The following is a 14,252-nucleotide window of genomic DNA, read 5'->3' as shown; positions in this document are numbered from 1 at the left end:
CACACAAAGGTAAATAAGAAAGTAAGTGATAGAAAGTGGGAGAGAGGGGGAGTGTTGAGAGCTTCTTTTCATCTACAGGCTTTTAAAGAGCTCGCTCTATAACCCACAGGAGAAGCGAAGTTGCAGGTGATAAGTGCTCCATCCTGCCTGCCCCATCTGACACTGCTGATGGTGTTTCTATAGACTTGTTGTTTTTATTTCACCCCCGACACCGACAGGCCAGACATGCTTTAGTGCAAATCGCTACTCCTCCCTAGAAAGCTGCAAAAAACATCACCTGACAGCAGCTCTGCTCACAGGTGCAGAAGTCTGATGGCGTGAAGGGAGCGACGCCTAAAAGAATCTCATTTTTCAACCTCTTAATGAGTTCTGCTCATGTGTCAACGGAAAGTGTAACACAAATAGCTTCTTATTGATTTTTATTACTTCTTTGTTGTTCCAGCTTCCTTCAGCGAGGTAGAAGGAATTGCCATGTTTTTAATGTTGCCATTTTTATTAAGAGGGGAAGTAGAGAGATGACAGAAAAGGATGACAAAGGAACTGAGACACACAGTGGGCCGGATTCGAACCCGTGACTACCACATGAACACCACAACACTGTGTTTTGGAGCACGTACAGTACAGTTCAAAAGTTTGGAACCACCAAGATTTTTAATGTTTTTAAAAGAAGTTTCGTCTGCTCACCAAGGCTACATTTATTTAATTAAAAATACAGTAAAAAACAGTAATATTGTGAAATATTATTACAATTTAAAATAACTGTTTTCTATTTGAATATATTTCACAAAGTAATTTATTCCTGTGATGGCAAAGCTGAATTTTCAGCATCATTACTCCAGTCTTCAGTGTCACATGATCCTTCAGAAATCATTCTAATATACTGATCTGCTGCTCAAGAAACATTTAATGTGTACAATTGTACAAAATATTTGTGTACAATATTTTTTTTCAGGATTATTTGATGAATAGAAAGTTCAAAAGAACAGTGTTTATCTGAAATCTAATCTTTTGTAACATTATAAATGTCTTTACTGCCACTTTTGATTGATTTAATGCATCCTTGCTGAATAAAAGTATTCATTTCTTTAATTTCTTTTCAAAAAAATAAAAATAAAAATTCTTACTGACCCCAAACTTTTGAACGGTAGTGTATAATGCTACAGAAGCTTTGTATTTCAGATAAATGCTGTTCTTTTGAACTTTCTATTCATCAAGGAATCCTGAAAAAAAAAGTACACAACTGTTTTCAACATTGAAAATAATCATAAATGTTTATTGAGCAGCAAATCAGCATATTATAATGATTTCTGAAGGATCATGTGACACTGAAGACTGGAGTAACGGTGCTGAAAATTCAGCTTTGCATCACAGGAATAAATTACTTTGTCAAATATATTTAAATAGTACACAGTTATTTTAAATTGTAATAATATTTCACAATATTACTGTTTTTTACTTTATTTTTAATTAAATAAATGTAGCCTTGGTGAGCAGACGAAACTTCTTTTAAAAACATTAAAAATCTTAGTGGTTCCAAACTTTTGGACTGTACTGTATGCTAACCACAGGACATGGCTCCAGAAAAAAGAACAACTACATTTTAGTGTTTAGTGAAAATGAGTGTAAGTGTATTTTAAAAATACCTTTGGTTGGGTCTTTAACGTTTCTTGTGCAAGTCTGTTTTTTGGTGCCAAATGACACACTTTAGCTTTAACTATTTATTTTCTTTGAATTATTATTTGTCATTTTTTACAGAAAAACTAAACGGTTCTAATGAACCAACTACACATAGGTGGAGCCTTGACACTAGCATGGAATTTTCTCACTCAAACTGCCGCCTGCTGCTGCTTCTGATTGCTTTTAGAGGGAAAAGCTGCTCATTACTGCTGGTCTAGGGTCAGTTTTTTCCGCAATAATAGCATATTGGCAAAACAGATTTGCTAGACGATTCAGAGTGTATCTGTGTTTGCGCTCTGGAGAGCATCAATGTGTTTTTGCAGCGTTGAGCAATGTAGCCAATCACCAACATATCTGTTGATTTCTTGAACGCAATGGCCAATCAGAGGAGTTTAAGTTAGCACTGAACAAAAACTCCTGAGTTTTAAGCGGTGAGTGGATTCTCAGAAATTGAGTTCTGCACACATGCAAATCCTCTCATTATAACAAACAAAGGGTAGACAGATGCATTGTGCAGTCTGTTTCATTGATTTTAATGGATTGCAATGAACTAAGATGAGTGACAGCTTTTTAGTAATTAGAAAGGGACGCTCTTTGTGTGATTTCTGCCATGCCAAATCCCACACACAGTATGCTTGTTTTTCTCTTATCAAATTAACTGGTTTATGAACGTAGATGCTTTAATATCAAATAATTTATCAGGAGGCTTTATGCTGGGATGTGTAGTTCGTGCGGTGACATGTAACTTAAAGGCATAGTTCACCCAAAAAATGAAAGTTCTGTCATTAATTACTCACCCATATGTCGTTCCACACCCCTAAGAATTTCTTTTATCTTCGGAACACAAATCAAAATCTTTTTGATGAAATCTGAGAGCTTTCTGTCCCTCCATAGCAAGCTACACAACTGTTTTTTTTAAACTAATCCATATGAATTGAGTAGTTTAGTCCAAATTTTCTGAAGTGACTCGATCGCTTTATATGATGAACAGATTGAATTTAGCCGTTTATTCACATATAAACAATGACCAGTGAACATAAACAGAAGCTCAAACGAACTTGCTTGACACTTGAGAACAAACCTCAAGTGTGAACCTCATTGGTTCTCGCACATCAAGCAAACATGCTTGAGCTTCCGTTTACCACAACTGATGTGAGTTGATAAATGTTTATATGTGAATAAAAGCCTAAATTCAATCTCAGCCTAAAGCAATCAAGTCTCTCATATGGATTAGTTTTGGATTAGTTTTCTCTTCATGAACTTTTTGAAGCGTTAAAGTTTCAGTTGTGTCTATGGAGGAACAGAAAGCTCTCAGATTTCATCATAACATTTTCCGAAGACGAACAAAATCTTACAGGTTTGGAACAACTTGAGGGTGACAAAATTTTCATTTTGGGTGAACTAACCCTATCTAAATTATCTCCTTACCCTGGAGTTGGTTCACCCTCTGCCTACATTTTTAAGGACGTACACAAACCGCTAGGCCAACGTTTGAACTCAACATTTTTGTCATGTTTCCATTCTATTCAAATACTCAAATAACACAAACTCAGATGATTAGCACCTAAACAGTTGTCACGTACCTAGCGATGCTCCAGTCTGGGTCTATCTTCAGGACGGTGGGGTCCTCTGTGTAGTTAAACTTCACCTCAGGGTTCCTCAGCTCAGCAGAGTCAATGTCCACCATAACTGGGGTACTTCCCGGGTTCACGCCAGCCGGGGTCACACACACAATCTCCTTAGAGCTCCGCCTACAGTCACGGAGGAAGCGCAGAGGTGTATTAGAGTAAAAGCATGTCATCACATTCATATTTCATCATGACACAGATTCTGTACTCAGTAAGAGTTAAGTATGTTTGATGAAGCTTCATCATTTGTGTTAACAACCATATGGGTTTCAAAGACTTCGGCTCTGTTTTTCTCTGGTCTGTCTGCTTCACTCTCTCCTCCTGTACTGGAGACGTGCCTGCAATCTCCATGCACATCCCCTTAGTATGTTGCCATGGGAACGCTTTTCAAGATGCACACCCCAGAAATCCTCAGAAGACTGCACATATTTTGACAAGGTGGTTGTCACAAAAAAAAAAAAAAAAAAAAAAAAAAAAGATGGAAGAGTGCAAAGAGAGCGAGTTGTGGAGCGGATAAGCCACAAATTTCCTCAAAGGTAAAATATATAGTCATTCAATGAAATGAAGTTCAAAATGCAACCATTGCTTTAGGATATTTTTTTTTTTTTTTTTTTTTTAGAGATTTTGCATTTTAAATATGTAATTTGGATTACAGACATTTAGAATAAATTTGAATATGAATTCGCTGGATATTATGAATGGAACACACACACACGCACAAAAGAAGCAGGGTACATGAAAGGGTTAGTTCAGCCGAAAATGAATATCTCATGTCTTTTGAAACCTGTTTCATTTTTTTTTTTTTTCTGTAGAACACAAAAGTAGATGTTTTACAAAATGTCCAAGCTGCCCATTTCCACACAATGAAAGTGCAATGGGGACTACGGCTATCATACAAGACTTTCAGTGAATAATGAATCAAATTTCAGTCTGATCCTCATACAATGATATTTTATGGCTTTAAAAGACTTCAAACATAGTGCTTCATGATGCTTTCAAGGAATAGTTCACCCTAAACTCATGCTGATTCACTGTATGGCCTATTTTTCTTTTCCTGCGAAATATTAAAATTTTTTTGAAATTGTACAGCACTTCAACACTTTGATTTAAATATATTTTGAGAAATATTTCAGTGTTTATTTTGTCCATACAATGGAAATCAATGGTCTCCAATATTATTTGGATCCTTCAAAATATCTTCATTTGTGTTCCGGAGAAGAAAGAATAGTTTAGACATTAAGCAAGTAAATGATGACCGAATTTTCATTTTTGGGTGGACTATGCCTTTAAATTGTGGCTTTTTGTGGCATAAATGGCCCAAGTTTCCATCCACCTTCATTGTACTGAACTGAGCAGCATGAACGTTCTTCAAAACTTCTCCTTTTGTGTTAGTAACCATACAGGTTTGGAACTATGTGAGGGTGAGTTAATGATTTTTGTATCTCTTTAACATCCTCCCACAATGGGATAACATGATGTGGACCTTCTCTCTGAAGTGAACCCTGGCTCCGAGACCAGGTGTGGCTGACGTCTCAGTCAGCGAGAACCGCAGTAATCCTCATTCTCTCCTTCTCTCATGTCTGAGACTTGGCAGCGAGACAATGTTTTTATTCTCCGCTGCAATGCAGAGCGGTCTGCTGCTACAGATAGACAGGCGGACGGCAGGAACACTCATTCACTGTCCCCGTCCACAAACGGAAGCGCACAATCGACCGGGACCGCCTGTGCCATAACGTGGCTGATGTTCTTGCCTTCAAAGTGTCTCTTTATGCTGTAGATACATGCCGAGGGGTAAAAAAAAAAACGGGCCTGGGCGTTTTGACTGACGGAATGACAGGTGGACGTGCTAAGGTGAGAAGCCGGAAGACAGCTTTTTGGAAGGATACAGATAAAGACAGAGGGAGACAACTTGGCAGGCGAATAAGCAGAGAGAGTAAGAGAAAAAAAGACCACATTAACAAGCAAGCGGAGACTGTATGTTGGCAAATGCTACACCAAAACAGCCAACAGGCTAACCATCAAAACGACTGGCACAGGGCCTATGGAACGTATAAAACAGTCAAATAAACAAACAGAAACTATGTGACAGACAGAAACACAAAGTTAGAAAGAAAGCCAGACAGATGGAGGGATAAACCGATAACAAGACAGATAGAAGGGTGGCCAAACAGACAACTATTTTTTTCCAAAATATATATATATATATATATATATATTAGGACTTTTGCCTTATTATTGGACAGGTCACAGGATGGACTCACACTTAAATCACACAAATGAGCTGAATGTTTATTTATATTTTGAATTATTTCTAGTCAGATGCATTTGACACTGTGATTATCCCCAATATCTCTTCATATATATACCACTTCATACCATGAACATGCCAGCGGTTTGATAAACAGAAGATGTAGAGCAGCAGTACTCACTTTTTGAAGTGACAAGTGTGACGCCCAATGTTGACTGCAACAGAGCTGCCAGCGTTGAGGTGGTTTCCTTCAATAGTGATTCTGGTTCCTCCTGAGAGGGGTCCCTGAGCGGGCTGGACACGTGTGAAATATGGCGTCTAAGGAACAAAATGATATATTGAAGAAGCACATTGATATCAGTATAAAGTATAAGGCCACCAACTCTCTGCATGTAACTTGATGCAATGCTGATATACAGTGGTGGTCAGAATTATTGGCACCCTTGGTAAATATGATCAAAGATGACTGTAAAAATAAATCTGCATTGTTTATCCTTTTGATCTTTAATTCATAAAATTAGCAAAAGTCTAACCTTTCATTGAAGGAAAAGAATTGAAAGTGGGGGAAAAAATCACATTATGAAATAAATGTTTTTCTCCAAAACATGTTGGCTACAATTATTGGCACCCTTTTATTCAATACTTTTTGCAACTTCCTTTTGCCAAGATGACAGCTCTGAGTCTTCTTCTATAATGCCTGATGAGTTTGGAGAACACCTGACAAGAGATCAGAGACCATTCCTTCATACAGAATCTCTCCAGATCCTTCAGATTCCCAGCTCCATGTTAGTGCTTCTTCTCTTCAGTTCACTCCAATAATTTTCTTTAGGGTTCAGGTCAGAGGACTGAGATGGCCATGGCAAAAGCTTCATTTTGTGCTCAGTGACACATTTTTGTGTTGGTTTTGATGTTTGCTTTGGATCATTGTCCTGATGGAAGATCCAACCATGGCCCATTGTTGGATTTCTAGCAGAAGTGGTCAAGTTTTGATTTTTATCTGTTAGTATTTGATAGAATCCATGATACCATGTATCTGAACAAGATGTCCAGGACCTCCAGCAGAAAAACAGGCCCACAACATTAAAGATCCAGCAGTATATTTAACCGTGGGCATGGGGTACTTTTCATCCATGTGTGCACCAAACCCATCTGGTGGGTTTGCTGCCAAAAAGATCTTTTTTTAGTTTCATCTGACCATAGAAGCTGGTCCCGTTTGAAGTTCCAGTCGTGTCTGACAACTGAATATGCTGGAGATTGTTTCTGGATGAGAGCAGAGGATTTTTCTTGAAACCCTCCCGAACAACTTGTGGTGATGTAGGTGCTGTTTGATAATTTTTTTTAGGCTTTCTGAGACTCAAGACTCAACTAATCTCTGCAATTCTCCAGCTGTGATCCTTGGAGAGTCTTTGTCCACTCAAACTTTCCTCCTCACCGTGTATTAGGACGATTTAGACACACGTCCTCTTCCAGGCAGATTTGTAACATCTTTAGTTGATTGGAACTTCTCAATTATTGCCCTGATGGTGGAAATGGGGATTTTCAATGCTTTAGCTATTTTCTTACAGCCACTTTCTATTTTGTGAAGCTCAACAATCTTTTGCTGCACATCAGAACTATCCACCTGTTTCCGCGGGCCGCTACTGTAAAAGAGAACGTGGGTACAACTTCCGGTGGGACGGCGGAAGTAGCATACCAATGGTATTTAGTGTGCTAATTAGCGAAGAGGCTAAGTGTTTTTTGGATCATTGTTTACTTTGCAAAGTTGCAAATCTTTATGAGAGATGTCGTTACAGCGCTCAGGGACAACATCTCAGTTTAGTACATTTATTAGTTAATAATATCACAATACAATAAACAGTTTTCGTGCCCTTTACTTTACTGACCTTCCACAAAAGTGCTGCTGCATGACTAGAGCATCCTGACCCTGCAATACATGAAACAACCCGCTGTCCGTACTTCACCTGTCACTGATGCAAGCACCAAAGCTTTATGATGTTATATTATTGACTCCTAATGTGTCGTGCGTTTCCACTGTCATATAGGCTAAAATAAATACACTCGTTCATGGAAAATATCAGAGACTGCTTGAGGAACGAAGACAATTCTTATATGATTATAATTGTGTATTTATTTGGTTTAATGTTTTATCTGTCTCTTCTCTGTGCCTGTTGATTCCTGACAAATGCATATCTTTCACAGATTCACACACTCCGGTTAACTCGTATAACTCATAACTCCTGTTGTCTTCTCATGAGCTCCCTCTGTTGCTTTGGCTGAAAGGATCAGGATAGATAGACGGAGAGATCGCGCAAACGTCCTCGGATTGCAATCATCGCATAATTTAGAAGAAAATCAATAGAAAGGCTCAGAAAAGTGACGTAAACATATGGTATGTTATCAATATTCTAAATGTATAAGCCTTTGGATTTAAAAGCCTTAGTGGAGTTGTTTTTTGCATTCTCGTGATCGTAAATAAATGGAAACAGGCGCAACTGAATAGGTCTGTGTTTTCTTTTTATGTCAATATAAATATCAGTTAGATTTAGCATGATTTATGTGCACCTCGACATAAATTAATAAATTACTATTACTTTAACTTTTTTTTCTTGTAAAACATTGTTCAAATATTGATGCTGGAATCTTAAAACTATAAGTAAAATACAAACGTTCGCAAGTTTGGATCGTTAAATCTTGCATGACTGTCAAATGTTGAATGAATGAGTGTCATGTCCAGCTTGTTTACTTCGAACCGGAAGACGCTCCCACGTTTGACGCAAGGCCTCATGGGGCGTAGGAAACTTGTGGATATTGTTTGGTTTTACTCATTGTGATGAATGATTAAGGGAATTTGGCCTTTGTGTTTCCTCATGTTTATACTCTTGTGGAACAGGAAGTCATGGCTGGACAACTTCATGTTCATGATCACCCTGGTGTGCTAAAAAATGTAAATATGAATGGCACTATACTTCAGAGATATTTTACTCATAAAACATTCTACAATTCAACAATTATGGCCAACGTGATTTGGAGAAAAAACATTTATTTCATAATGTGACTTTACCCCCACTTTCAATTCTTTTTCTTCAATGAAAGGTTAGACTTTTGCTAATTTTATGAATTAAAGATCAAAAGGATAAACAATGCAGATTTATTTTTACAGTCATCTTTGATCATCACCACTGTACACTACCATTTTAATATGATTAAAAATTAAAAAAAAAATACAGTAAAACTGTAATATTGTGAAATATTATTACAATTTAAAACAACAGCTTTTTATTTTAATATATTTTAAAATGTAATTTATATCAGTGGTGGGAAAACTAAATTTTCAGCAGCCATTACTCCAGTCTTCAGTGTCACATGATTTTTTTATTCAAAAAGAACAGCATTTATTTGTATCTTTTGCAACATTATAATGTGACTTTTACTGTCACAATTTAATGTGTCTTTTCTTTCTTTAAAAGTACTGACCAAAAAATTTTTTGGAACGGTAGTGCATTTATACACAAGTGTTTGTTTGGAATCATTTGCATCCAATTTGCATAATTGAAATGATCCAAAGGCAGCTAGATCTGAATGTATCTGTAGGATTAAATGTCTCTAGATGCTCACCACAAAGGTGAATGCCCTAGGTGAGAGGGCTCTGTAGTCAGCCAGGCAGTCTCTCACGCACACCTCCACTTGGGCTTCCTGCACACGGTATCCTGTGGCGTCATTCAGCAGACACACAATCCTGCGGAAGAAAGACACGTCGGAATCCTCTTTAGGGTTTGTGATTAACAGCAGTGCTAAGTTACCAAAGGCCTCAAGGGGAGGAAGGTGAATGGATGGATTTATATGATACAGCGCAAGTAAATATTATTACTATAATTAATCTGTTTCTGATTTATGAGCCGACCCAGACTGAATCTTTCATTTTCTACACTGATTTCTGCACTGCAAGGATTCTTAATTTAGATGTGGTAAAATGTGTTAAATGGAATTACTAGATACTTATCAGTAGCTGAAAGAATACGCACTTTGTGGGTTGAGTTTGATAAATCATACAGTGAAAAATAAGAGTGTTATAGACCTTAGTTAGGTTAGATGCCATATTGCATTTTTCACAGATTCTTAACAATGTCACACATTGTATGAAGGCCCTAGATCAGGCAATTTTTAAACTTTCTAAATTGTTTTTATGGAGTTTGTCAACTGAATTTTTTTTTGTGAACAATTTTCATGATGTTAGACGACAGTACAATACATTAAATACACTGTATTTCTATCCCTCACAGCCTTGTTTTCATTCCTGTTAAAAAATTAAACATGGTACTATGCTGACTAAACTCTGTGAAACAAATTGGAAGCCAAAAATCTGTGGTATTACCCTGTAGTATTACTATTAAAAGTATTACCCACCTTTCCGCGCTAACATATTCCTCTTCAATGGGAACACAGGGTACTTTTCCCAGCCGAACTCCTGTCATAATGTCTCTGAACTGTAGACCCAGGTTCTCTCCAGTGATGGTGAGCCTGGTTCCGCCTTGCCGTGGTCCAGTTTCGGGAAACAGCTGTCAAATGAGCAAAAATAGGGATATTAGTTTGATTGGAGATGGAGAAGGAGACTTAAAAGACTATAATACAAAAAAAATCTAATTTTAGTTTTGGACTTTTTGCCATGATGAGCAGAAGAGCAGAGAACAAGTTCAAGAAATGTAGAATAAAAACTTCTGATATCTGTAGACCATATAATGGTCTTCTGGTTAGTGGATAGGTCTTGGCATTGAACCCTGTAGCTCCTTATAGTCTCAGAGTTCCAACACAAACTCAGACGCCTTGCATTTTAATGGAGACAAATCACCCCTTGGCGCAGGGGAGCAGAAGCCCCTAATGCTGGGCTTGGCGAGACACCTCCCTCCAACCCCCCCCTCCATCCATCCTCTAATTGAAACTTATTACCCAGGCTCTCGGATCCACGCTTCAGAGCCGCATGGCGCAAGGCAGTGGGATAATGTGATTTATTTAGCCGGATTATTCTCCGTAACGAGGACAGGTGTGGCATGACAAAACAAATATGGTGAATGATGTGTAGTGGTAACAGCAGGATGGCGCCCCATAACAGCCATCATGAGGTAATTACAGGTACTCTGTACGCCTGATCTCCCGACCACAAGGTCTCCACGGCAACCTGGATCCGGGCCTCGGCTGCATCACTGCCACAATGGCTGAGGTCCTAGGATAGAGCCTTGAGGGACCCCAATGTGTAAAATGAGGTTGCATAGAAAACGGTGAATTCAACAAGTGTGAAATGAGAAAGTTTGCCATAAAATTCAGATTTTCTTGCTAGTAGTGTACGTCCAAAGTAACCATATTCTCAGCCTCACTGAGAAGAGAAGAATTAAAGTAGAAATTTAATGACAGGAAAAGGAATTCCAATGAAATTTAAAGGTGCCCTAGAATTAAAAATTGAATTTATCTTGGCATAGTTGAATAACAAGAGTTCAGTACATGGAAATGACATACAGTGAGTCTCAAACACCATTGTTTCCTCCTTCTTATATAAATCTCATTTGTTTAAAAGACCTCCGACGAACAGGCAAATCTCAACATAACAGTTGGGATCATTAATATGTACGCCCCCAATATTTGCATATGCCAGCCCATGTTCAAGCATTAGACAAGGGCAGGACGTCTGGATGTGCACAGCTGAATCATCAGACTAGGTAAGCAAGCAAGAACAATAACAAAAAATGGCAGATGGAGCAATAATAACTGCCATGATATCATGATATTTTTAGTGATATTTGTAAATTGTCTTTCTAAATGTTTCGTTAGCATGTTGCTAATGTACTGTTAAATGTGGTTAAAGTTACCATCGTTTCTTACTGTATTCACAGAGACAAGACCTTATTTTCATTTTTTAAACACTTGCAGTCTGTATAATTCATAAACACAACTTCATTCTTTATAAATCTCTACAACAGTGTGTAATGTTAGCTGTAGCCACGGAGCATAGCCTCAAACTCATTCAGAATCAAATGTAAACATCCAAATAAATACTATACTTACGCGATTAGACATGCTGCATGACGAACACTTTGTAAAGAACAATTTTGAGGGTTATATTAGCTGTGTGAACTTTGTTTATGCTGTTAAAGGCAAGCGCGAGCTCCGTGGGCGGGGACCACGAGAATTTAAAGGGGCCGCAGCCTAAATCGGCTCATATTTAATGATGCCCTAAAATAGGCAGTTAAAAAAATTAATAAAAAAAAAAAAAAATCTATGTGGTATTTTGAGCTGAAACTTCACAGACACATTCAGGGGACACCTTAGACTTATATTACATCTTTTAAAAAGACGTTCTACGGCACCTTTAAAAGAATTGCAAAAGAAATTCAATGCAGGTTGTGCATTGAATTTGTTGGTTATAAAAATTAATAAAACTAAACAAAATAAAAAAGCATTCAACGGACCACAGCAAACCAAATAAAATAAAATCTATTTATTTTAATTATTATTTGTTGTTATCCATCTATCCACTTTTTCATTTTTAATCTTTGTTCAAGCCTCTTTCAAACCAATATTCACCTTGAAACGACAGGTAAATTAATTTCTTAGATCTTTTTATTTTAATTCTACATCTTTAGATTTCATTCAGACACTTTAGACATTCAGAGTTGGATACAAAACTGGCAAGAGCTGGCCAGTTCAAATCGGTTTGGCTGACTAGGGAGTAGAGTTTGAACCAGTCAGCTGATCGACACCTGCTTTCAAAACGCTTTCAAATTTAAACACTTCCATGTGCTTTCAAATGCTCCCATGCATTGATCATTGTAGCCAATCACAGACATATCCGATGAGCGCATGAACACAAAGGCCAATCAGAGGTGTTTACGAATCCACTCAACAGTGCTCAAAGTGTCACGTTTTAAAATTTCAGTACAGATTGGTACCAAACTCTAGTAAGGAGAACTGATATAATGAGCACTTTTGAGAAAACTATTCACTGGATTCACCAAATTCCCTTAACAGCACAAAAACAAACTGTTGCCGGTTGCATCACACATCGATCAAAACAAGCCGAAATTTAGACCAGAATTTATGCAAGTCTGGCCAAGCAAAACTAAAGTAACCCCAGGAACGGGTCAGTACAGTTACAATGCCTCAGACTGCACTGTACAGTCAATGCAACAGCCTGAATAGCAAAATAAATTCAAGCTGTATTAATAGAGCATGTACTGTAAACCGTCTAGTCTTGACCTGAAAATCTCAGAATTTGGACTGAAGACTGTCGCTCGGGATTACACTAAAATTAACCTACATTAGATGTCTTTTATTATGTTCAAAAAACAATTTATACGTTTCTAATTAAATCAGCCTTAGAGCGAAATGATAGATAAAAATAATATCTCTCAACACAAGTGGGAGAGCACTAATATACACACACGTTCTCCCCCAGGACCTTGTTAAATTATACACAGTTAAGTAAATCTCCCTTCATTATCAGCTCTGGGTAACGATACATTTCAAAAAATATATGCAATTACTGAGATTAAAGTGCACCAGAATGCACGAAGCCTCCTGTCGATTTCCAGTGGCGAGATTATTACTGTTTGTGTGTCGCTTTCCCCCCACCCCCTGCCAATGGGTGGGAGGACGACAATGGAGGAGAGTGGGAGGACTCGGAGAAGACGGAGGGTGAAAAGAATAGGGGCAGATTGGGGCATCTGAAGACCCCTGTCTTCCAGATCCCATCCGCCCACAAGCCACCTGCACGGTGTGTGAGGCTTAACGCTTTCCTGATGTTGGGATTGTCTACTGTCTTTCTGTTTGTCGGTCTTTCCCTGATCTTCATCAGCAAGGTGGTCTTTCATCTTTTGGCAAACACAGAAATGCAGCATGGGTAAAATCTTGCAAAAAACAACTGGCGACAAATTCCACTGGTACAAACATCTACGTGTGCTATTCAGCTCTCAGATACGCAACACGGTTCTGTCTGGCACCCCCTCTCTATACGTCTGCGGCTGCATGCTTCCTGATGTAATTGAGGTTAAGTGTCTTTGCTTACGGGTACAACAGCTTCACTTGGGATTTCACCCAGAAAACCTCCTATTTATAGAGCCTCCACCAATCTGCTGAAGAATGGAAAAATGCATCAAAGTTCTGCCATATCTGTCGCTTCAGTTATGTAGCTTTGCGGGGCCCTAATTTGCTTCCTTTTTTCCCTATTTTCCCATCCGATGTTGCTAGTTTGTAGCATATGTTCTCAAATCCCTCTCCCCCTAAGCCAATCTTAGAGCCTCGTATAGACCATAGAGTCAAAAATTGGCTTTTTGTACAGAGCGATGCCAATAAGAATACAGCATAACGAAACAAGGAGGGAAAAGTGGTCCGTAATTGGTTTCAGAGGGGTTGTTTTACATGTAGCTTGGTGGCATCCAATCACAACCAGACTTAGATGGGCAGCAGCAGAAATCCGTCTCCCTAAAGGAACGTGAGGCTTAAGACTATTTTCATTTGTTACCTACATGAAGAGAATGCAAACTGAATCATCCAATCAGACACACTGGTTCTGTCTACCGCCTCTCATTGCCTGTCTCACTTCATCTCGCTGCATGAAAAACAAGGCAGAACAACATGTATATTTTACATATTTCAGTGTCAAAGCTTATCAGTGCTGCTTACTGTTGACAGAGGTGTGATGGGGTGTGTGT

At 38.3% G+C, this 14,252-nt stretch overlaps 1 protein-coding gene across 1 annotated transcript in view; it reads right to left on the bottom strand.

Annotated features, from left to right (window-relative positions):
* plxna1a (plexin A1a) overlaps positions 1–14,252 on the bottom strand; it is a 260,833-nt gene that overhangs the window by 54,521 nt on the left and 192,060 nt on the right. The window contains 4 exon segments of the mRNA XM_048179014.1: positions 3,261–3,428; positions 5,735–5,871; positions 9,169–9,289; positions 9,958–10,109. Coding sequence (XP_048034971.1) covers positions 3,261–3,428; positions 5,735–5,871; positions 9,169–9,289; positions 9,958–10,109 — 578 coding nt within the window.

Source organism: Megalobrama amblycephala, linkage group LG24 (assembly GCF_018812025.1).
Source record: "Megalobrama amblycephala isolate DHTTF-2021 linkage group LG24, ASM1881202v1, whole genome shotgun sequence".
In the NCBI taxonomy this organism is placed as follows: Eukaryota; Metazoa; Chordata; class Actinopteri; order Cypriniformes; family Xenocyprididae; genus Megalobrama; species Megalobrama amblycephala.
This window is presented reverse-complemented; position numbering and strand designations above follow the sequence as displayed.